The following is a 23,162-nucleotide window of genomic DNA, read 5'->3' on the forward strand; positions in this document are numbered from 1 at the left end:
GCTGAAGTCCCACAATGAACCAGTTGAGCATGTCGTCTTCTGGCATGTTAGGTATCTCCAGCATAAGCTTTTGAAACGTTCTGACATAGTCTTGCAACGAACCAGTGTGTTTGAGCTCACGAACCATCCGGTAAGCCTGCCTCTGCGCATTTCTTGGCATGAAGTAGTTGCGCAACTCCATTTTGAAGTCATCAAAGGTGTCTATCACACATTGAGCCCTCTCCATGTCATTGCGCTTCCGCCTCCACCAAGCGATAGCATATCCATCAAGTAAGGTCGTTGCAGCCTTAATCCTCAGATCTTCGAGGGTCACATTCTAGATATCCAAGTAGTCTTCTACTTGGAACAATAAGTTCTCAATGGCCTTGCTGTCACGAGAACCATTGAATTTTGCGGGTCTTGGCACATCAATCTTTGATGGCCTCTCACCATTTCCGCCATTTAGGGTCACCGTCCACTGCAATGTACGGTTCTTCAACTGAAGCTCCCCTACTTCAGTCCGCAAGTTGGCCACGGTAGTCGTCAACGAAGTGACCTGCCTCATTAATAAGGTTATCTGCTGTTGCAGGCTCGCCACTACATCATTCAGTCCATTGAATGATTCACATGCACGTGAAATCGCGTCATCATGTGAAGTCACCTCTTCCACCAGCTTGTTAACAGTTGTAGCCAACTCTTCTTGGCCCCGAGGTGAACCCATCTCCTCAGCTTCAGCAATTGCCTTACCTTTGGTGTTGCGCAAGTTTTGATAAGGCGCCACGATGTCTTGCTCACAAATCGCATCTTATCGGCGTGTCTGTCGACACCGACTCCGGAGTCCCTTTCGCAGCACGAGAATGGACTCTGGTACCACTTGTCACGGGCCTATTTTCTTCAATGGGCCAGCGTGGCGCGACGGTCATTCCTCACCGCCACAAGCCTACTTGTCAGCTCGCTTGTCGATCACGGAAGCTTGTAATCAGAGTGTAAGAGAGTAAGAGAGAATATAGGGAGAGAAATTGCAATCACAAGAAGTAATCACAACGAGGGTGAACAAAAGAAAGCTCAACGCATTTATTTCATTCACAATTTTGTCGACAGGCGATTACAGTTCAAGTATACGGGCTGCCCCTTCGGGGTATTGATTCACCTGAACCGGGCAGCTTACATTAGACTCAACAAAAGCAAAACAGACTCTAAGCGCAACTGTACATTGTAAGTCGCAAGGGAACAACTATAATATTCCATAATTAATGATATAAAGAGACCCACGACCTACCAAGGAAAGATGTGGAAAATCAGCTTGTTGTAGCTCCTATTCTCCTCTCTCTCATCTTCCTTCTTGCTCTCGGTGACTCGATCTGATTATATATATTTATATATATATATATATATATAGAGAGAGAGAGAGAGAGAGATTGTGCACGTGTGTTCTGTGTTTGTGTGAGGACATAAGTATGTTATACAGATATTGGAAAGTTCAGAAACATGTGCTAGTGATTTTTATTGGATAGCACGAGCAAGTATATATTTATAATTTACAATATATATATACATATATATATATGTATTGTATATAGCATGTATACTAATTCAGGTGAATGTGATGAGACTTGATGCAGTGTTGATGACTGGGGTGTCAGGTGCAAAAAAGAATGGAGAAATATACAAGATGCAGCAAGTAAGTGTTTTGAAAGGTAAATAAGGTGGTAGATGTACAGAACATCAAGGAATTGCCAAGCTCCAACTCTGAAAGGGGGAAGATGCAGCAGCAACTCGTCCCCTGTAATGCTCTGCCAAGATGCGTCCCTTCCTATGTCACTCTTTGCTATATATAGGTATTAAACCTCATATGATTCAACGACTTCGTCATGTTTGAACTTTTGATCATCAAAGCACACCCAGGCAGAAAAATATTCCAACAAAATCTGAAACAACTCAGTATATATATATATATATTGTAATGCCCACCAGGGGCAATTTGGTCTTTTCATCATTTTGTAAATAGACATGTCCATTAGGGACATTTTTGTATTTTTATTTTTTTATTTTTTTATTTTTTTATTTTTTGTTAATTAAAGGGGTAAAAGGGTCATCCCTTAAGAGTCATTGGGACTCTCCCCAGCGATCACAAATGTGACCGTTGGGGAGCTCCCCTTGGCCCCTCTTGTGGTGTATACAAAGGGGACTTCTCCCTGATTCTCCTCAATGCTTTTTCAAGCATTTCAATAAATGTTTGTAAACACCCCAAATTTTTCAGGTTCACTTCCGAACACCCCTTTCAAAGATGTCGACCCTATTAGTACAATGTAGGAGTCTAACTCCTAGGTCCATTCTAATTTAGATGTCATTTAACCCTATTTTGTTAGAAAAATTACTATTTTACTCCTATGTCACCTTAGACCCATCCAAGCTCATTTTAAGTTTAGAAGAACTAGAATGCCAGTCATTTCTAGCTCCCCTGAGCTCACGCTGAGTAGTGTAGTTTCATTTTAGCTAAATTTGGTTCATTTCACATGAAATAAGCTCAATTCTAGCTCGAATTCTACCCAATTGTCTTAGAGCCAGTCAATTCCAGTAGATTCTAGTCCCCTGTGTCTAACTTGAGCTCATCAGAAGTTCAAGTGGTCCAGTTTTAGTTCAAATTTGTTTTCCATATTCTTATAATCCATTTTTAGCCCAGTTCGGCTCATTTCAGTTAGAATTGAGCTAACCCTAGTCAGCCTAGCTAGTGTTTTAGCTCCAGATTTAGTTTGTCTTAGTTCAGGTGATCTTCACTTTAGCTCAAACCCAATACATTCCTGTCACTCACTTCACTCCATAGTAAATTCTTCATCATTTCATGTGGAATTGTGTCTGCTTTTTATCATCTGGGGTAGGAGTCTAGTTGAATCAGTGTCTTTTTAGTTCATCTGAGTTTAGAAACCCTAGAACCCAGTTCAACCCAGCTCAACCAGTCTTCCAAGTGTCACTCTTCGGCTTACAGGACAAAATCATTTCTGATCTTGGTCATTTCTATTAAGAGTGACCATTCAATCAATTTCTAGCCCAAACTTGGATCAATCCTCTTTCAGATATTATATTTATATCCGAGATCCAATCCATATTCCAATTTGAACATTCGATTCAGTATTGGATCCGATATCCAATATCCATTTTTTATCCTGGACCTGGATCTTTTATTCAATTCATTCTATTATCCAAGGTCCAATTTGTTTTCTACACTTGGATTATCTCATCAGATATTCAGGATTCAATCATTTATTACTCAGGATTCATTCTTCAATTTCATTTAATATCCAGGATTCACTTCCATCACATTATCTTGATCCGGATCCATTTTCTAATTCTATTTTTTATCCAAGATCCAGCTTATTCTTTTCATTATTCGGGATCCATTTTAAGTGTTTTATCTTTGATCCAGGATTTTTCATCATCTTCAAACATGGATCCAGACTCATTGTCTAAGATCCAAATCCATTTGTCATTTTAAAACTTCATATCTAGATCTGAATTCAAATCTTTCTTTTCCTCCAATTCCAAACCTGGGTTCAAAACTGATTTTTACATTTTAACCTAAACCCGGTGATTTACATTTGATATTTTGAAATGCCTTTTTCAGAAAAACATATTTTTTAATGTGTCAGATCCGGATCCAGTTCGGATTTTTTATTTGGATTTTTATCAGGCTCGAATTTCAAAATGGATCTTAGATCCAATCAATTCACATTATATGGGACCCACCTAGGTGGCGTCACTTCTTGATCATTTCCTGCATTTGGTTTTCACATTTTGGTTATTTCAGAAATCCATTTGATTTAGGACTCCATTTTCGTTTTTATCCTTTTGTTTTAACTTTGTTTTAAACCTTTTAAAATCTTTGTTTTAATTGTTTTAAAAACCAATGTGGAACCCACCTAAGTGGCGCCACATTTGGATTTTCTTGTTAGAGTTTTAATTAGGTTAGAAAAAGAAAAGTCAAAACAAAAATTCAAATAGGACTCCACTTGAGAAAATCGCCCCTCCCTAATTTCCTAATTAATTGCTAATTAGGTTAATTAGAATCCCTTATCTCTTTCCAAAAATCATTATAAATAGGGTACAGGGGGGGACGTCCAACCATCTATCTATCAGCACATGCTTTCTCCTTTGGCTCCTCCTCCAGCCCAAGGTAAAAATCTCCCTCTCTCTCTTTTTATTTTATTTGTTTTCTTTCTTTTTTTCATGATGTCGCCCCCCTCTTTCGCTCTTTTCTTCATCCTTTTCATTTGATCTTCATGTAATGGCATCAATAATCCATTTAGCTGCAGGTAAACCCCCGTTTTTCATGTCTTTCTTTCATATATTTCGATCCTGATTATTGATTTTATCTCAACCAATAAGAAGACGGAGATTCGACCTTTCATAGATCGAATCCCACCTTCAATCGGCTATAGCAAACCGATCCCATACATTTTCATTTTCTTTATTTTAGTTTATTTATGAGCACCATAGATCTCATTTTTGCATTGTTGTTTGCATCAATATAGCATCAAAATCGTTTTGTTTTTCATTTATTTTCTTTTTTTATGCATATTAGATTAGGTTCTCATCTTCTTTAACAGTCCTGCTGAAATCTTGATTCTGGTCTCGCATTAGCATCGTTATTTTATGTGTATTTTCGTCGTTTCGATCTGAAATTTTTATGGGTGATATATTCATATGTTGTCATGAATCTGGCAAAATTTCACAATTTTTGGGCGTCTGATGACCCGTTTTTAAAATCAAGAATCGAAACTTGTTTTCTGCAACGTCAAAATGTTGTGCAGAATCTGGATCAACTTGCTGGAGTCATGTCTCTGTAACCGGAGATCGTTTTTCAGATCCATAAAAAGTGACTTCTTCGTCTGCGTATCTAGTTTTTTTTTGTGATTTTGATGATTTTTTACGGTCGTCTGTTATTTCATTTTATCCCGAAACCAGAACCTGTTCTTCTTGAATCATCAGGCATTGTTTAGATCCAGGACCATCTTGTCGGAATGATATCTCCCTAACCGGAGATGATCTCTCCGATCCATAAAAAGTGACCTATCTGTATGCATGTCTAGTTTCTCTCGTGTGATTTTGGTGATTTTTGATGATTGTCTACTATTTTATTTTAACCCAAAACCAGAACCTATTTTTTTTTGCATCGTCAAGCGTTGTTCAGAATCTGAAGCATCTTGCCGAAGTCATATCTCCCTAACCGAAGATGATTTTTCCGATCCATAAAAAGGGATTTCTTCTAGTTTATCTTTCAAAAAATTCATGAATTTTCATCTTTGTTTGATATTTTATTCTGATCTGAAACCGTGACAGGTACCAGGTACGTAATAACCTATTTAGCAGCCCGTTTCCACTTGTTAACTTAATATTTGTCTCTAACATAGTTAATAAATTTATTTTTTGATTGTATGTTATTTTTAGGGCTATTAGGATTGTTCATGTTGATTTTCATGATTTTTGAAGGTCATTTGATTTTATATCTTGTTGTTTTCCAAGAACCGGTTTCTTGCAGAGCCCTGTTCTGCAGAAATACAGGCAAAATCGATTTTTTCTTGTTTATTTCATTTTTTCATAAATAGTTTTTATATTTTTATATTCTGATTATTTTCTTAATCATGTCAGGATGCTCTCCACCCAATTTGACATCATTTTGAACTCGTTTGGTCTTCGGATTAGGCATATTTCAAAACTATTTTCCAAAACCCTGATTTTAACACTGTTTTTGCAATTAATTTCAACTTTCAGGGGTATTTTGGTCTTTTTTGCATTCAATTCTGAATTTCTAATTTTATAATCAGTTTAGTGTCACATTTTATTAAATCATGTATCATCCTTTATTTTATTTAGAATTTTTATTTCATGAATGCATGGAAAAAAGGCTTATTTTAGGATAAAATCCCTCAATTTTCAGATATTGTTGGATAAATCCTGAAAAGCCTACATTTTTCTACTAACATGTTTGTTGATTTTACAATAAAACTCAAGATTTTTTTTTATTTCTTTATTTCTTTATTTCATTATTCAATTATTCAATGTAAAATTATAATAAAAAATCATAAATAGTAAAAATTTACTTTTCAGCATAGTTTAGGATTGCATAAGCATATAGTTTATTTTCTTAATATTAATTGCTATGGATTGTCACTCATATGCACATTTTCAAAATTCTACAATGGTGAAACATGAATGGCTCGTGCACCTTCTTCTAAGAAGTTAATAAACTTAGTGAATTCGTATTTGTGGTCATAGTCAAAATAAAAATGAAATTCAGATTTATCAATTTCTTTTAAGTTACAAAAAGCCTACACTCTTAAGCTATTTTCCAAAATTATTACATATTTTCAAAAGTTTTTCAAGTATTTTTCAAAACCTCCCTTTTAGAATCAAATGAGATATTATTCAAAATATATTTGTAACCATAGTCATGGATATATGACGAATTTATTTCATCTGAATTCTATAAGGCACAAAAATCCTTTTTCATCAAAAGAATTTCATAAAACAAGGGGATTTATCAATGATTTTTCTCAAAGCTTTCAAAAAAAAATCTTTCACAAACTGCATCCATGCATCATCTAGACTTAGGTTGCATCAGGCATGAGCCCACAAGGCCACACGCCCAGTCATTTGATCCCTTCAGAATATCTTTTTATTTCAAGTGATTTCCAACAATTCCAGGCATACATCATGTTTTCGTCAAACCTTTTTCCAAATCATGTCACATGAGCGTTTGATTCTTTCTGCATTCTAGGACTTAGAATAATTTCTTAGACATTTGAATAAAACAATGCATATCGTTCAATCATTGGTTCGATTGCCCCTGGTTAAGGCGCTAGGAACGATTGAACCTTATACCGACAGGCGGATCCCAATTTCCCAACTTTTTTCATATTTTTCAAGACGGATGTGAGTTTTCTAAAACTTTTTCAAAATGTCAATTGACTTGCGAAAGTAAAATTTTGCATGATAACAATGTTCTACTATTATTTTAAGTTCTCTCTTCTCTCTTGTGTGTTTTTGGTGTTTGCCCTTTGTAGCATATCGTATCTTGTCCATTAGAGACATTGTGCTTATGTGATTGTGTCTTCTTGTAGTCACTTTGTGACATTGTTATTTGCACTTGAATTTTTTTACATGGTATCAGAGTCTCTAGGTGTTGGAAGCACTCTTGGGACTTCTTTCTCTTATGTTTGAGTGTTATTAAGCTTCACACTCTTGTTCTTCTTCAACTCTCCCGCAATGGCCGACAAAGATGCAAAGATCGAACTCTCATTCAAATTAAATGAAACCAACTATAGAATGTGGGCAGACGCTATGGAAAACAACCTCAAAGGTAAGAAACTTTGGGGTTATGTATGTGGAACTGTTCCGTAACCACAATTGAAGCTCACCAAGAAGGAAGGGAACGAAAAAAAAAAACTTTGGGTGATGAAGAAATGACCAAAGCTATTGAAGAATATCAATCCAAAGTTGAAGATTGGGAAAGTAAGCAAGTCAAAATATTGGCATGGTTTATAAATAAAGTGGAACTCAAGATTTGTGCTAATCTAGCCAAATTTAAAAAGACAAATGAAGCATGCTTTTTTATGAAAGATATGTACACTCAAAAGGACTGACATTTTTTTACAAGAAAAAGTAAGAGGAACCAAGCAAAGAGATATGAGTATTAAAGACTATTATAGTACTTTATCCCCTCTATGGAATGAATTTGCTCTCTTTGAACCACAATGGAAAGGAAACACTATTGTCATGATGCAAGAGCAAATAGAGAAAGATTTTTTCAATTTATTCATGGGTTTCGTTCCGAATTTGAACCACTAAAATGATCCCTTCTTCATAGGACTTCTACTCCTCTTAGTGAAATTCTTGCCGATTTATACCAAGAAGAAATCTGCATAGCTCTTAAAAAAGACTTTGATGAGGTTCATGCGGTATCTAGACCGGGAAATAACATGAGGACATATAAACTTCCTTATTTTTTAAAAAATAATAATGGTGGAGGAAGAAAAATTGTTTGTCACCATAGTAATGAATCGGGCCATCTTAAACTCGATTGTCCTAAGCTTAAAAAAAATGTGGCTTCCGTTGGAGATAGTCTAAGCAATTCAAGTGAAGAATCAAGAAGAGATAGAGACACAAAGGACTTCATTGCTCAACTTACGGAAACTCTCCAAAAATTCATGAGAATCAACTCTTCCACACCTTTCACCTTTGGTGTCGCGGTCTCATCAACTCCATATATGTCCTCTTGGATCATTGATGTGGGTGCCTCCTTTCATATGACTCCAAATGCATCTTTTTTATCCAAACTAAGTCTTAACTCTTTTAAATCATTCATTTCCACGGTCGATGGAACAACATTAGATGTTAAAGAGATGGAAAACCTTGAAAAACTTTTAAGTCACGGCAAAGAATTTTATGTTCCAAAACTAGGATTAATCCAAACCATAACTTAAATATTTTTTCCATTTCTCAAATAACTGATTTTGGATGGTCTTTTTTTCACCAACCAATCTTCGGTCTGAAAAGCAGATTGGGCAAGGCCATAGAAAAGGAGACTTATATTATATAGATTTTTTGTCTTTGCCATCCAAATCCTTTTGTAATCATGTCCAATCCAAAGATACTGTTACTTGGCACAAAAGGCTTGGTCATCCCAGTATTTCTAAGTTTTATCTTCTTTTTTTTTTTGGAAATTTTTGTAATGAAAAAGAATTTACATGCAATGATTGTATCCTCGAAAAAATGCATTTCTTTCTTATCCATATAGCAACTTTATTTCCAAACGACCATTTGAATTAGTGCATTCGGATGTATGGGGACTGGCACCCGTTATGTCTAAAGAAGGATATTCATATTATGTTGTCTTTATTGATGGTTTTACTAGATACATTTAGGTTTACTTTATTAAAAACAAATCTGATGTTTTTTCTAGTTTTAAAGAATTTCATATTCTTATTCAAAATCAATTTCAAAACAATATGTCATTTATAGATCCGATTTCGGAGGTGAATACATGTCAAACGAATTTTAAAACTACCTTAAAAAAGTGGCATTATTCATCAAAGATCTTGTCCTAAAACTCTACAACAAAATGTCATTGCCGAAAGATAACATAAGCATTTTATTGAAACAACAAGAACTCTTCTTGTTTCTAAAAATGTTCCAAAGAACTTTTGGGCCAAAGTTGCTTTTTCCGCAATTTATCTTATAAATCGGATGCCATCATCATCTTTAAAAAATGTTTCTCCCTTTGAAAAAATATTCAAAATGTCTCCAGATTTTAAAAGATTAAGAAATTTTGGTTGTAAAAGCTTTGTTTTTTTCAAGTACAAGATAAACTTTCACTAAAAGCTCTTGAATGTGTTTTTATTGGCTATGGTGAAAATCAAAAGGGATATAGGTGTTAATATTAAAAATAACAAACTTTATATTTCAAGAAATGTGACTTTTCTTGAAGAACAAAATAGATCTGAATCTAAAAAACCTAAGGAAGAGGTTGATTATTCTTTTCTCTTTGACTTATAACATAGAAATAAGTCTAAAGATTTTAATGATAATGATACTATTTGTGATAATGTTTGTGATGATAATTCTCATCAAAATGATGATTCTCACAATAAAAATCTCAATGATATACATGTGTATACTTGGCGAGAGGAAAATCAACATAAAAATGCTTTCGGCATATATTTACAAAACATTTTCTTACAAGACCAAGTTGAAGAATCCTACCTAGGCGATCTTTTAGGAATAGTAGACCTCCCCAAAAATTTGTATCATATGATTCATTTTCCCCAAATTATAGAACTTGTCTAATGATGATCCATTCCTATCATGAGCCTTCCAACTTTAAATAAGCCAAGCAACATCTACATTGGATTGATGCTATGAGACTTGAATTAGAAGCACTCAACAAAGCTAACACTTAAACAATTGTAGGTCGCCCTTTAGGAAAAAAGGTTATTGGATGTAGATAGGTTTATAAAGTCAAAACTATGAGTGATGGCTCATTAAAAAGATACAAAGCTATGTTAGTTGCTAAAGGGTATGCACCAGAATATGGAATTGATTATGAGGAAACCTTTGCTCTGGTTGCTAGGACGACTAGTGTAAGAACCTTAATAGCTTTAGCATCTATTAAACAATGGCATATCTATCAATTAGACGTCAAAATTTTTTTTTCAAATGGGAACCTTTGTGAAAAAGTCTACATGGATCCTCCGTCAGGTCTTGAGATTGAGAAAGAAAAAAATTTTAAACTCAATAAAACTCTTTATGGTCTTAAACAAGCTCCAAATGCTTGGTATGATCGCTTTAGTAAAGTTGTTCTTAATAATGGTTTTACCTCTTGTTATACTGATACTACTCTTTTTGTTAAGAATGTGGGTGACCACATAACTATTTTATTGTTATACGTTGATGACATGATCATCACTGGGAATGATAAAAAAGGCATTGAGTTTATTAAAAATATTCTTAAAAGCAATTTTGATATGTATGACCTTAGATTTCTACGGTATTTTTTAGGGATTGAAGTTGCATATTCTCCTCGGGGATATGTTCTGTCTCGAATGAAGGTTGGATCAGATATTATTGTTAAGTCTAGCTTAATTGACGGAAAGAAAGTAAAGACACCAGAAGTAATCAATGCCAAGATGACAGTCAATGATGGAACTCCTTTAGAAGATCTCACTCCTTATTGTCAATTGATTGGATCACTAATATATTTGTCTATTACCAGGCCAGATATTGCTCATGTCGTTCACAGTGCAGCTCAATTCCAAAATGCTCCTACTACCAGTCACATGGTTGTCGTCATGCGAATTATCAGATATTTGAAGGAATTCATAACCAAAGGACTTTTCTTATCTTCTTCTTTATCTCATAATTTAATTGCTTACAATGACTCCAATTGAGGTAGTAACCCCAATGATCGTATTTCTACCACAAGTTATTGCATTTTTTTAGAATCATTAATCTCTCTGAGATGTAAGAAACAACAAAATGTGTCTCTATCTTCCACAGAAGTTGAGTATAGGGCGATGGCCACAACTACGACTGAACTTGTTTGGTGGAGAAGTCTGCTCAATGATATGGGAGTCATTATCTCTATTCCTTCAAAGTTGTGTTGCAACAATAAGAGTGTCATCCACATTTCTAGCAATCACACCTTCCATAAACGAACAAAGCACATCGAGATAGACTGGCATTATGTTCAACATGAATTTTTACAGGGCACCATTCAACTACCATATGTCACTTCACAGTATCAGCTCAGAGATTTCTTAACCAAAGACTTGTCATCACCCCGTTTCTACTTTATCCTAAGTAAACTTTCAGTGATCTCACCGGCAGCTTGAGGGAGGGTGTTAAAATATATGGATGTTATATATATATATATATATATATATATATATATATATATATATATATATATATATATATATATATATATGTGTGTGTATCTTTTGTAATGCCCACCAAGGGCAATTTGGTATTTTCATTATTTTGTAAATAAACATGTCCATTAGGGACATTTTTGTATTTTTGTATTTTTGTATTTTTATATTTTTATTTCTTCTTTATTTCTTTTTGGTTAATTAAAGGGGTAAAAGGGGGTATCATGACTGGGAGATTATTGAGGTTGGACAAATGGAGTATCATACTGGGAGATTATTAATGCATAAGTGAAGTCTTGGTAACTTAGGTTTGTTGACAGGGAATAACCATTAGCATCGAAGATGCATGGAACTTCCTTAAACAAGTGTTTGAGCAAGCAAATTATGCAAGAAAGTATCAGCTTGCTCAGGAGTTAAGGTCATTAAGGCAAGAAGGCAAGTTCATAATAAAAGTTCACTTTTCTTGCATAGATTTACTAAAAATAAAAATAAAAAAGGTTAACACCACCCGGCCAAGCAATTAAGTTGACCCACTTATGCCTCATATCAAGACCCAAGATAAGTCGAATCATGAGTCACTAGGAAATCAAACTGTCAACCATGAGAGAAACATAAGATTCAGCAATCCAGTGCTGCAGTCGCATTGATGATTCCACAGAAAAGCATAGGCCGGGGTGGGGGTGATTCTGCAAATTGAGCAAGAAAGAGAAACATCCCTTTTCTGAGAGCCTGCTTGGAGGCATTCAAAAGGAGCTACAGAAGAGTACTCGGCCTATAAGAGACACTTTGGATGTTCTGGAATTATATTACCAACAGAAAATCCAGCAGCATTTAACAGAATATTTGATTGCACTACTCCAGGTGATCTATTCTTGGTTCCCTTTTCCAAATATACCGTGAGCCATGTTTTATCAAGAAAGGTAACAAAAAGGAGCACACTGAACAAAATGTACACAGTTACGTAAATGACAACAGGAACCAAGCAGCTGCCAAGCATATTCCCAAACAAAACTGTCTTGAATTTTCAAATCAAATAAAATCAGCACTAAGCCCAAAGCATCCGAAAGGTAAGGGTTAAAAGATGCACCTGATGCCCATTGCTCCTAACACAAGATAAAATTATGTAATCCTTCTCTCTTCCTTGGAAAGAGTCAACACTAGCAACCTATAAAAAAAATTACATGCCCGAATAACAAACTTGAGCAATAACCACTACAAATTTGACTTTCAAAAACTCAAAAATGAAAATCACCTCAATTTCTTTGTACAGCTGCTGTCTAAGAGATCCATTTCTAGACATGTGATTCACAATGTATGACCGCTGCCCTTCATACGGTGTTACGACCCCGATCTTACAATTATGAAAACAACATAGTTCAAAAAAGTCAGAAAATAATCACAAGAATCTGTGAATGATAAAAAGGTAGAATAGAAGGTGGTCCTGCATATAAAAAGAACAGAAATTTCAACCTGACTAGGAGTTACTCCACTCCTCAAGAATGTCGTGACAATCTTTTCCACATTTGCAGCCTCAGTCCTGTTTAAATAGGATGTCCCACTCGCACTTATCTCTTCTTGACCCATCTAAAAGCAACAAATACAAGCGCTAAACACAGACCGTTGTGGCACCAAATCATACAGAACTACAAACTCATATTTCTACAGCAGGCCAACCAAAGAAACTCCTGTACTCAAAGTGCTTTACATCCATAATACCTGAACGTAGAAAAACATTGGATGGTTTGGAACTGGCCAGGGAAAATCAATGCCAGGCGACTGCCTTTCATTGATAGTCACCCCATTTTGGAGAGTACCTTCATAAAAGTTGTTTGATGGGAATTCTGACAGAGAAGGATGCATACGGTATTGAACCTGCAAGTAGAAACTAGAGTAAAATGTAGAACCTAGAAACTAATGCCAAATTAAAACCAAAGGATTTCTGAATGTTAGGAAGAAGATTCAGATGGCATGGAGTTAGCTAAGACAGCAGTAACATACTACAAACACCAAATAAATAAGCATTACGGCAGCTCCTTAAGGAAAAAGTTTCTGCTCGACCCAATGGGTAGACCAACAAGTTCAGAAAAGACCAAGGGGTTGACACTGGCAAACAGGGGTCGACCCTCAGGTGTCAAAATAAAAAAAGACAGAATGCAGAGAGGTGTCGACACTCTGTGGTCAACATAAAAATATACAGAAATCAGAGGTGTCGACACTAGAAAAACAAGTGCTGACACCCTGGGGTCAACATAAAAAAACAGAATGCAGAGAGGTGTTGACACTGAAAAAACAGGTGTCGACACGATGGTTCGAATAGCTGTGCAACTTAAAAATAAGCATGAATGGGGAAAAGGTCTAAAGAAGATAAAACTACCATCCATAAGAATAACACATGCAAACAGAAAATATGGTAAACAGCACTTACTCATTTCCTGATGCTTAAAAATACACATAGTAAAGACATTAATCTAATTTTGTATACTGAACAAGTTCAGTATCCCACAAACATATGCAAATAACATATAGGGTCCCACAACAAATTGTTGTCCCCTAAATAATAACAAAACTTGTATTACTAAACACAAATATATTCATTCCAAGATACATCCAACTAAAGCATAAAGAACAGAACAGAAGGCAATATCAATTTGAAAGAACTGAAAGGACACAAAAAAGATGATGGATCTGAACAGGGAGTATTTTTTACTCAAATTCAAAAGGAAAACAGAGATATCCACTGCAAGAGAAATTAATAAATATTATCCTCTCATCATTTGTTTATTTCCTGTTTCACTAAAAACAAGAGTTGTTCTACCCAGAGTTGTCAGTCGAGGAAGCGGGAGCAGGAAGCGATACAGGAAGTGGAAGCGGGAAGCGAGGCACTTCTAAAATTTTAGGAGGCGGGAAGAGCGGGACGACTTAGGAGCGAACCGGGAAGCGTCTCGAAAGCGACCTAAGAAGCGAAGAAGGAAGCGAGATAGGATTCGAATGAGAAGCAAAAGGGAAGCGAATAAGAATCAAAAGAGAAGCGAAAATGTAATTATATATTTTTATTTTATCAAAAAATAAGATTTATGTCATCATTGACAAAATAAAACATGTATTTAAGACAATAAATAATATAAGTTGCAATTATCTAACAAATGCATCATTTGCAACTTTCAAGCATTTATTTAAACCACTAGCTGCAGCATACTAGTTGCCCCACTCTTCTGATAGAGTAAATGAGTCGAGCCTAGGTGTGCCCAAGCTCGGTATATCAAAGAATTCATACTTAATAGGGATGATAAGCTCAATCATGCTCGGTATACATTTTGTATAATATGTTTTTATATTATGACTTATATATTTTTATAATATGAATTCAAGAATTTTCCTATAATATATTTTTTATATATTATACTTATAAGTATCTCTTTTGTTTCTTTTATCATGCTCGGTACACTTGATCAACATGTAAGTTCAAAATTTGCATAAAGCAAAGTCACTTCAAGAGTTCAAGGAGAGAATGGAAGTCTGCAAGATCAGACACCATAATGAAACCATAAGACAACTTGTGGAGGTAGAATATGTTTTTCATTGACTTTGAAATTGAAAACAATAATCCATATATATCCAACAGTGAAAGAATAATAAAAGTGATCCAGTCAATCTGATCAGGATTCAGGCACTAGTCAAAATGACTTAAAACCTACATGAATGATAAAAAAATATTGCATTAACCCTTATTCCTAATACATAATTACACCAATACTCTACATGAATATGACAATTTGAGAAAAATTTAAGAAGCAAAAGGTTGATTAAAGATGGCTATTTCACATATGACATGAAATATGCAAATCCTGACTCAAGAATTAATATGTTTGTTCTTTCCATGCTATATTAGAATGATGGAGATGTAACATAGCACGATTTTCATAATACAACAAAAACTCATGTGTTGATGGCGTGATACCCATCTGCAGTACTTGATGCTACAACATGTCACAGGGATACTCCAACTTAATCCCATATCATGTCCCCTTGTAATAGAAAATTTCACAAAAATGGCATGTGACGTAGAGGTTTTGCAGTCACTACCCTGGCAGCGGGCTTACCACCGAGGTGGTATCCCATGTGGTAAGCGGGTCCTGTGCCAAGCTGAAAGTTGGAATCCCTCTGTCTCGTGGGGCTTAAGAGATGGTTAGGGTCTGCCTAACCCTAGCTTGCCTTAAAAAAAACAAAAGAAAAAAAAAACTTTGAACGAGTAGCCATGCTTGGCTTGTGAAGGGGTTGCAGTTGTGCGATGAGTGTGAGAGAAGAGATGGAGAGAATCGAGATAGAGAGAGTTAGAGGAGAGCGTACATGAACATATTCATCGCCGGACATCGGTGGAGGAGGTCGTCGGAATTTCTGGAGGTCGCCGAAACTCGAAAGTCGGTGGCCGAAAACAAGAGAGCGAGAGAGAGAGGGAGGAGTATGGTAGGTGAAAAACAAAACCCTAAGCCCCTCTTTTGGTTTTGTGTTTTCACCAGTTTTGTACAATGTCCATTTTGCCCTTATTAAGAAAATGTTTCCTTTAATTTTTTTGTTTCTCACGTGTTAATTTTTTTTTAAAGGGCAAACTCGTCTTTAATGTGTTAAGCATCTAAAACGTGTACCCCTTTAAAGGGAAACACGCTTCCCTTTAAAGGGAGACGCGCTTCCTAAATTGCACATGCGCTTCCCCACACGTTTTGGAAGTGCCGCGTTTTGCGCTTCTGAAGAGCATCTCGGGGAAGCACGCTTCCCCTAGTCCATAGACATTTCTGGTAACTCTGGTTCTGCCACACATAGTGTTTCATGTAAATGTGCACAATCCATCACCTGACGTTATTTCTCCAACTGCATGCATGTTCATAAATCTCAAAAGTCAGCATGCCCGTAAAAGGCAACGGATTTCATCAAGTCAAAATGGACTGCTATACCATTAATGCATACAGAAAGGAAAGAGACCAAACTGTATTTGAATGCTCAGAAGTCAAACCTTTAGCATATAATATTAGAACTGATAAATTATCAATTTACAACTATCATAAACAGCAGTAACCATACCAATAAACAGCACAGGTGTATCCAATTGGGATCAGGGTTGGAATCAAATTGGATCCTGGCTAACACACACATGCACATGCATGCAGGCACACGCGCGTGCATGTGTACATGCACATGTACATGCCCATAGCCCTAAATCCTATTTTCTAGAAATTGGTGTTCGTACAACTCATACCTGTGTTGTATTCCATGCCCAAAGCAGCAGCTTGAACATGTAATGGAGCATCTGTAAAAGAAACTCGTAATGCAATATGTCCGTCATGATTCAAGTAAAAGGTATGCCCATGATAACACACTGATGACTTCCAAAAATGTTTTTTGGCCATTTGCTTCCGATCCATTTTTCTGCATGCATGTTTGCCAACAACATTGAATGACATCACCATCTATGAGGGTTGTATACAAGGCAAGCCATGCCCAAGCTTGACTCTAGGTTTTTAAGGTTTGGATTGGTAAAACAGTAAAACTATTTCCAGCAATGCAACATGAGCACACCCCCAACGGCTCAGTAGTCAGTACTTGTGTCAATGCAGGTATGGTGCAAGGATCGAGAGAGTTGGAACCAACCAAAAATAGACTCTTTTTTTTTTGATGTGGTCAAACAAGCGGGGCCATTTAGATCCCAACCCTGACATCCTCCGCCACCAAATGCAAAGAAGAAGAAGCTCTCTCTCTCTCTCTCTCTCTCTCTCTCTCTCTCTCTCTCTCTCTCTCTCTCTCTCTCTCTCTCTCTCTCTCTCTCTCTCTCTCTCCTTCCTTTAATCTGTAAGTTTATAAGTATGTAGGATATGAATCTTCTAACAGTCATATTTGTTTGAGTCTTCTCCTAATGGTCATATTTTTTTATTTTTGAATTGAATGTTTTGTTTTAAAAAAGGGTAGATATTTTCCTTTAGGGGTCGTACATCTATGGGATGGCTTTTTCTGAACACCTTCTTGAACACAAGGAAAAGGAGAACGAAGAGTCGAAGACCAATTAAATCTTTAATCGAGATGAATCCTATCTAATGCATTCATACCCAAATCATGTATTACTCCGGGTTCAGGACCAGCTACTGTCGATGTAGCTTGGCCTACAGACCCTGTCTGATCGAATTGAGGTAATATAATTCATGCAGAAAATTCTTAAAATCTTAAGTTGGTCATAGGTGTTCTTGTCATGGCCTTGAATTAGAGTCAGACCCATAGTTGGATCTCCTAACCTATCAGGGATTTGGTCGTGGTCTCCACTCTCCTTTCTCCGACCAAAAGGGTGTCTAGAAAAAAAAGTCATCCCACAACGATCCGATCCCTCAAAGACAATATCTACCCTTCATTTAAAAATGTAACATTCAATTCAAAAATCAAAAAAAAAAATCCCATCAAAAAACCCAAACAAATGACTGTTAGAAAGAGCTGGACCTTATGTATTTATAAACTTACATATTAGAGGAAAAGGGAAAGAAAGAAAGGAGACACTGAAGACAGAGAGAGAGATGTACATGTTCATTGCTACCTTCTTCTTCTCTGTTGTCAGCAAGGAAGGGTTAGGAGGAGGGCCCTCAAAGTAGAACGCGCAAAGGCTATTTATGACTCTAGATATATTGTGTTGTATAATTTTCTTTATAACATTATTACAAAAGCAATGGTTAATCATATGAGAGGTATCTTAAGTTCTTAACTATTTGGACCAAGGTGCTTTCCTTAAGGAGGAAATTAGAGAGTATTTTGCTGGTCAATGAGATTGTGGCTATTGCAAGACTAGACGAGTGTGTCCTTTATCTGAAGATGAACCTCTCTAACATGAATCCTGATCCAATCCAGACCTATAACATTGGTTTTAATAATACATACATACATATACATATGTCAGTGTGTATGTGTCTTATTTCTTCATTGGTTCCTATCTAGAGCTAGGACTTTAGCCACTTTACAATTTTTTACATCACCTCTCACTAACTCCTTCCAAATCTTTAATGGTGTCCCACTTTTTCTAATTGTATGGACTTTAGAAGTATACCTAGTTTACATTGATTTGACATCATCATCAATGAACTTACCTTTTGTGCTAAAATTGTCTCCATAATAAGGGAAGAAATAAGTGCAGCACGACCAGTCAATCATATCAGGGAACAAGTAATCATTGCTTGATGGCTCCATGACCTTTTGGACAAGATTGACAAACGTCATCCACAAAGATTTACAAAAAAAAAGGCACATTCATTAATTGTATAGCTTGATCGCTCAAATTCAAAAACCTAAAGCAACAATATTACCTCTATATTAAACCATCAAACATGATAAATAATATTAAAAGCAGGATTAAAGAAATGACCCAGACATTGAAACATGCGCCTAGCTGAATATAATTTTTCCCAAAATGATATTGGCATAACAAATGACATCTAGAAACTGTATCAACAGGATCACCTGTAATCTAAATGGCTTCACTCCAAGCAGTACAAGGCGTTCAAAAAGTGACTGTGCAAGAGCAGCACGAGCTGACTTTTTGCACATGATTACCGGACCAAGCTGGCAATGGTCTCCAACAAGAACAACCTGTTTGACATCAAACAAAAAAAGGTCAACAGTTAACTAAGATTGGCCAGAAAGCAGGGAAAAATTATCTATTGTACTGGTTTCAGAAAGAGATAATTATTGATATCTACCTGTTTCACACCATGAACCAGAGGAATAAGACACTCCGGTTCTGTTGCCTGAGTAGACTCGTCAATAAGAACCTGAAAAAGGGCTCCCTAATGTGAGTACGTGACAGCACAACAGGAGAGAGGCAAATACCAGAGGCAGCTGCAAACCTGCCGAAATCTAAAATTTGCTAGGCGTGGATCACCAGCACCAACACAAGTGCAACAAATGACATCAGAACTCTGGGCTATCTCCCTCTCTGTTGCCCTTTTCAGGGCCTTGTACTTCTTCTCATCACTGCTGGAAAGCTCTCCTGTTGATGGATGAACATAGCTCAATGAATATTTGGTTACAAACTCAATTTTATTGTTAAAAATGATATTGCTGGGCTGTAATCAAATTTGGCATCTCAAGGCAACAAACAATGAAAAGCAGAAGAGGTATTCGTGGTTTTGGCTCAAGCAAAGAATTCTTTTTCTAACCGCTGCAATACTATACCATGGAACTGTTCAAAATTGCCAAAAACAAGGCATACACCACAGATAAACCTTTAATAACTGTACATCAGTTAAAGCCAGCAAATGAAATACTGGAAAAGTTGATATGGTAACATAACCACCTATATGGACTAAGCAGACCAGTTATCTGTTACATGCATAAGGGGAATTCTATGATCATAAATAACATAAACAAATCACCATGTAAACCAGTTATTGTAAATCCTAAATCTATTGGAAACACACTACAAGGATGCACTGCAGTACGACAGGTGAAATATATAATCTCATAACTTCCATATGTTAGTCAGTTATTGGTGTAAATTGCAGACGCAAAAAATGTAGATTAAATTAGATCAATCACATGGGGCAGAATCCAAGTAGGCGACAAAAATAACAGGTTTAAGTTATCACATCGAACAAGAACTTGGCACTTCCATAACAAATAATGAACCAAAAGAGCATATGGAACTGCCAAAAAAAGAACTTGAATTTGTGAGTAAAATCTCCTCAAAATTTTATTTTGCCAGTACCAGAATGATCTAGATGACAACTCTACATATACCTATCATATAATTACAGGTTCTGCTACCAGAGAAGTGGTCAAAGTGTTCAATGGCATAGGGCGCGCAGGCAGAAGTTTTTGAAATTTGAATCCAACATACCTTGTTCATCTTTCAGTTGCTGAAGCTTATGAAGCTCACTCTTTTCTGAGGTGTCAAGGTAACGGACCTGACAAAATTCAAAGAGAACATGAAACTTGGTTAAGGAAAAAACATAGAATTAGAATCTGTAATCAATCAAGACAGAGGCTACATAATATCATAGTACAGCCTCCACAGGAAATGCCAGAAATTAGTTATACCTGATAATGCAGCGTTAAATGTTCAACAGGTGAACTTACAGCTTCCCTTGATTTGGCGCAGAGCCTAACAACCTGGAGAAAAATAACTGCACATAAATACCAGAACTTCACATATGTTCACAAGGCTAACATCAAGATAGCATATAAAAAAAACAAACCACTGTGCCTGGCTTGAAACTTTATAGTTACAAACTTACAAATGAATAGAAAAAAGATCTAACAAACTCAAAAAGAAATTCAACCACTCAGTCAACTCAGTTAATTCAAACCCAGTCACATCAGACCAGGATATTGTGAGCTTCAAAAGCAAATTATCTGACCAAAATCAAAATGACCCTAAAAAGGAAGTTCACAGGCACGACAACTACCAAGAGTAAGATTGGAAATATATCATTCAGGCCTAGACTCAAGTTGGGACTCAGAGTTTATACATGCTGGTTGAAACCAAGAGACATAAATCTTGCCAGGCCTTGACATGAAATTGATTCAGCCAAGTGTCAGTCAATCTTCCACCAAATCCATCAATTATGACTAGGCCTTTCAAGCCAGAGACATGTCTTAATAACATCTCCAATTAAAGAAGCTATGAAAAAACTAAACATTGTACAGACACTTTTCAAGACCAAGACTCCACAAAGCCTGATGAATTTCTCTTGTCGATCAATTAAGAGTTAAGGAGTCCTGACAGAAATCTGACTTCTACACGGCAGGGCTTGCCGTTCAACTCTGAGTATAATCTCCAAAAACGGGCCCAGACCTTCCAAGTTTCTACTCAAATCTTAAACTTAAAGAATACCAAGATCCAGTTTGCACATTAACCAGAGGAGAAAGTGAACAAGTATTTTTATTCATATAGGGCAAATTCAATTAAAAAGACTTCACCATGCATATTGTTCATTCTGAGAGAAGTAAAAAACCCATTAAGAACATACTTTTTAGATAAATAAATACAAAACATGAAGCAACAAGTCAACAGCCACAAAAAGAGTGAAGCAAACCATATAATTCTGACAAAATCATACCACAGTTGACATTATATTAAGTCTGAGGAAAAAGTTAACATGAACCGATCCACTACTATCTAATCAAGATGCAATGATGCAACTGAAACCAACAGAGTACTCAAATTTGAAAACCATCAAGTTACAAGCCTTAAGACACAACTGCCACCAAATGAACTGTCGTTGCTTCTAACACATTATCAGCCCATATGGACCCCTATCCAATGACGACAGTTTTCTCCAGCACCTCATAAGTCCTTCAACATACCCATAGTAAACCACTCAAAGAAATATGCACAGGAAGGGGCAGACACAAGACTCTTAACTCCACTTGAAGAAAAATGATACCTTCCCAAAATATATGTTATTCTATAGATTCTTGATGGCCCGGGATTCATCACATAGCCCTAATGCCTATGTGTATATGGAAATGGGTGTACAAACAACACCTTCAAACCAAAAAGATTGTAAAATAGGACCTAAAGTTGAGGACAGTATCAAAATCAAATAAATTTCAGCAGCAACTAGATAAGAACATTCATGTTCTAGGAGGATTCTGGACTCACAATTTTTTATTGAGGAAGGGTGTTAAAACCTTGACGTAAACAAATCAGTAGCAAGTTGAAATTGAAAGAACTGCATCATTAGTGGTGCAGAAATGGCATCCCAGCACCGTGGTCCAGAAACCCCTACTCCCACTAAAAATAATGTCCCCGCAAGTTCATTAATTTAGCAAACATATTACATAATAGCAATAATTTAAAACATTCAAGCCTCTTGCATGAAGCCATGCTGTGGATACACATGATATACAACATACTTTTCTTAATGCTGTGGCTAGGCATGACATACAAACATATTTTTCTTTGTTATCTTTTAGTCATCATTCCTTACTTCGATCACTCTCTTTAAGGCCAACTTTCTCTTGGCCTCTTGCTTTAAGCCAACAAAAGTGAAAGCTTTTATCCATGAATTCCAATAGCAACAGCTCACTAATCCAATCGCAAATTAGGTATAGTGTCCTATCAATGAAAAAAGAATGACAACAAGGATGAAAGAGCTACTATTGGATCATCCAATAGCAACATCCCATGGACACAAGAAACTGAACAATCAATGATAACCAATTCTACAAGTACAAAGCGTACAGCACATAAAACACTAACAAGTTTCCTAAGAAATACAGAAGTCCAAAGGAGGTACTAGATTTTGCATATGACTAGTAACTTCAACAACTCAATAAAGAACCATCACTAGATGGAATGGGAAACTCATTAAGGGAAAAAAAGAACAGGGTAAAATCCCCACCAAAAAACACCAAGAGAAGACAAATGCTCTAGAAGCTCAACATCTTTTGTCCACTCAATAATATCAATATAAACATCCAAAGTTAGAGAATACCTAAATCCTAATTAAAGTATATCTAGTAACAGTAAATGGGTGCCACAGAAATTCCCTCCCAAGAAATCAATGGGAAAAAAAAGGTTTCAAGGACACAGAAAGCAAAGACAAACATGTTAGGGAAATGTGTATTCATTGATCATGGCAATGCTACTAGAACCTTCTTGCATAAAGATTTGAAAAACAAAGTACACGTGCCATTACCTTCAAACCAGTTGCACTTATCTTCTCAGCAAGCTGATCAACTGCCACATTACTTGGAGCACAGACCAAGACCTAAACAACAAACACA

The 23,162-nt window shown here is 36.2% G+C and overlaps 1 protein-coding gene across 1 annotated transcript in view; it reads right to left on the reverse strand.

The window, feature by feature from the left end:
* Positions 1-23,162, reverse strand: part of LOC149845347 (regulator of nonsense transcripts 1 homolog) — a 114,247-nt gene that overhangs the window by 46,715 nt on the left and 44,370 nt on the right. Inside the window, exons 11-20 of the mRNA XM_089997580.1 lie at positions 23,075-23,146; positions 20,469-20,540; positions 20,269-20,335; positions 19,277-19,419; positions 19,130-19,201; positions 18,891-19,019; positions 13,122-13,277; positions 12,876-12,989; positions 12,658-12,756; positions 12,493-12,570 (exon numbers count right to left, since the gene is read on the reverse strand). Coding sequence (XP_089853706.1) covers positions 12,493-12,570; positions 12,658-12,756; positions 12,876-12,989; positions 13,122-13,277; positions 18,891-19,019; positions 19,130-19,201; positions 19,277-19,419; positions 20,269-20,335; positions 20,469-20,540; positions 23,075-23,146 — 1,002 coding nt within the window. The remainder of the gene's footprint in view (positions 1-12,492; positions 12,571-12,657; positions 12,757-12,875; positions 12,990-13,121; positions 13,278-18,890; positions 19,020-19,129; positions 19,202-19,276; positions 19,420-20,268; positions 20,336-20,468; positions 20,541-23,074; positions 23,147-23,162) is intronic.

Source organism: Nuphar pumila, chromosome 2 (genome assembly GCF_984573655.1).
Source record: "Nuphar pumila chromosome 2, dmNupPumi1.hap1.1, whole genome shotgun sequence".
In the NCBI taxonomy this organism is placed as follows: domain Eukaryota; kingdom Viridiplantae; phylum Streptophyta; class Magnoliopsida; order Nymphaeales; family Nymphaeaceae; genus Nuphar; species Nuphar pumila.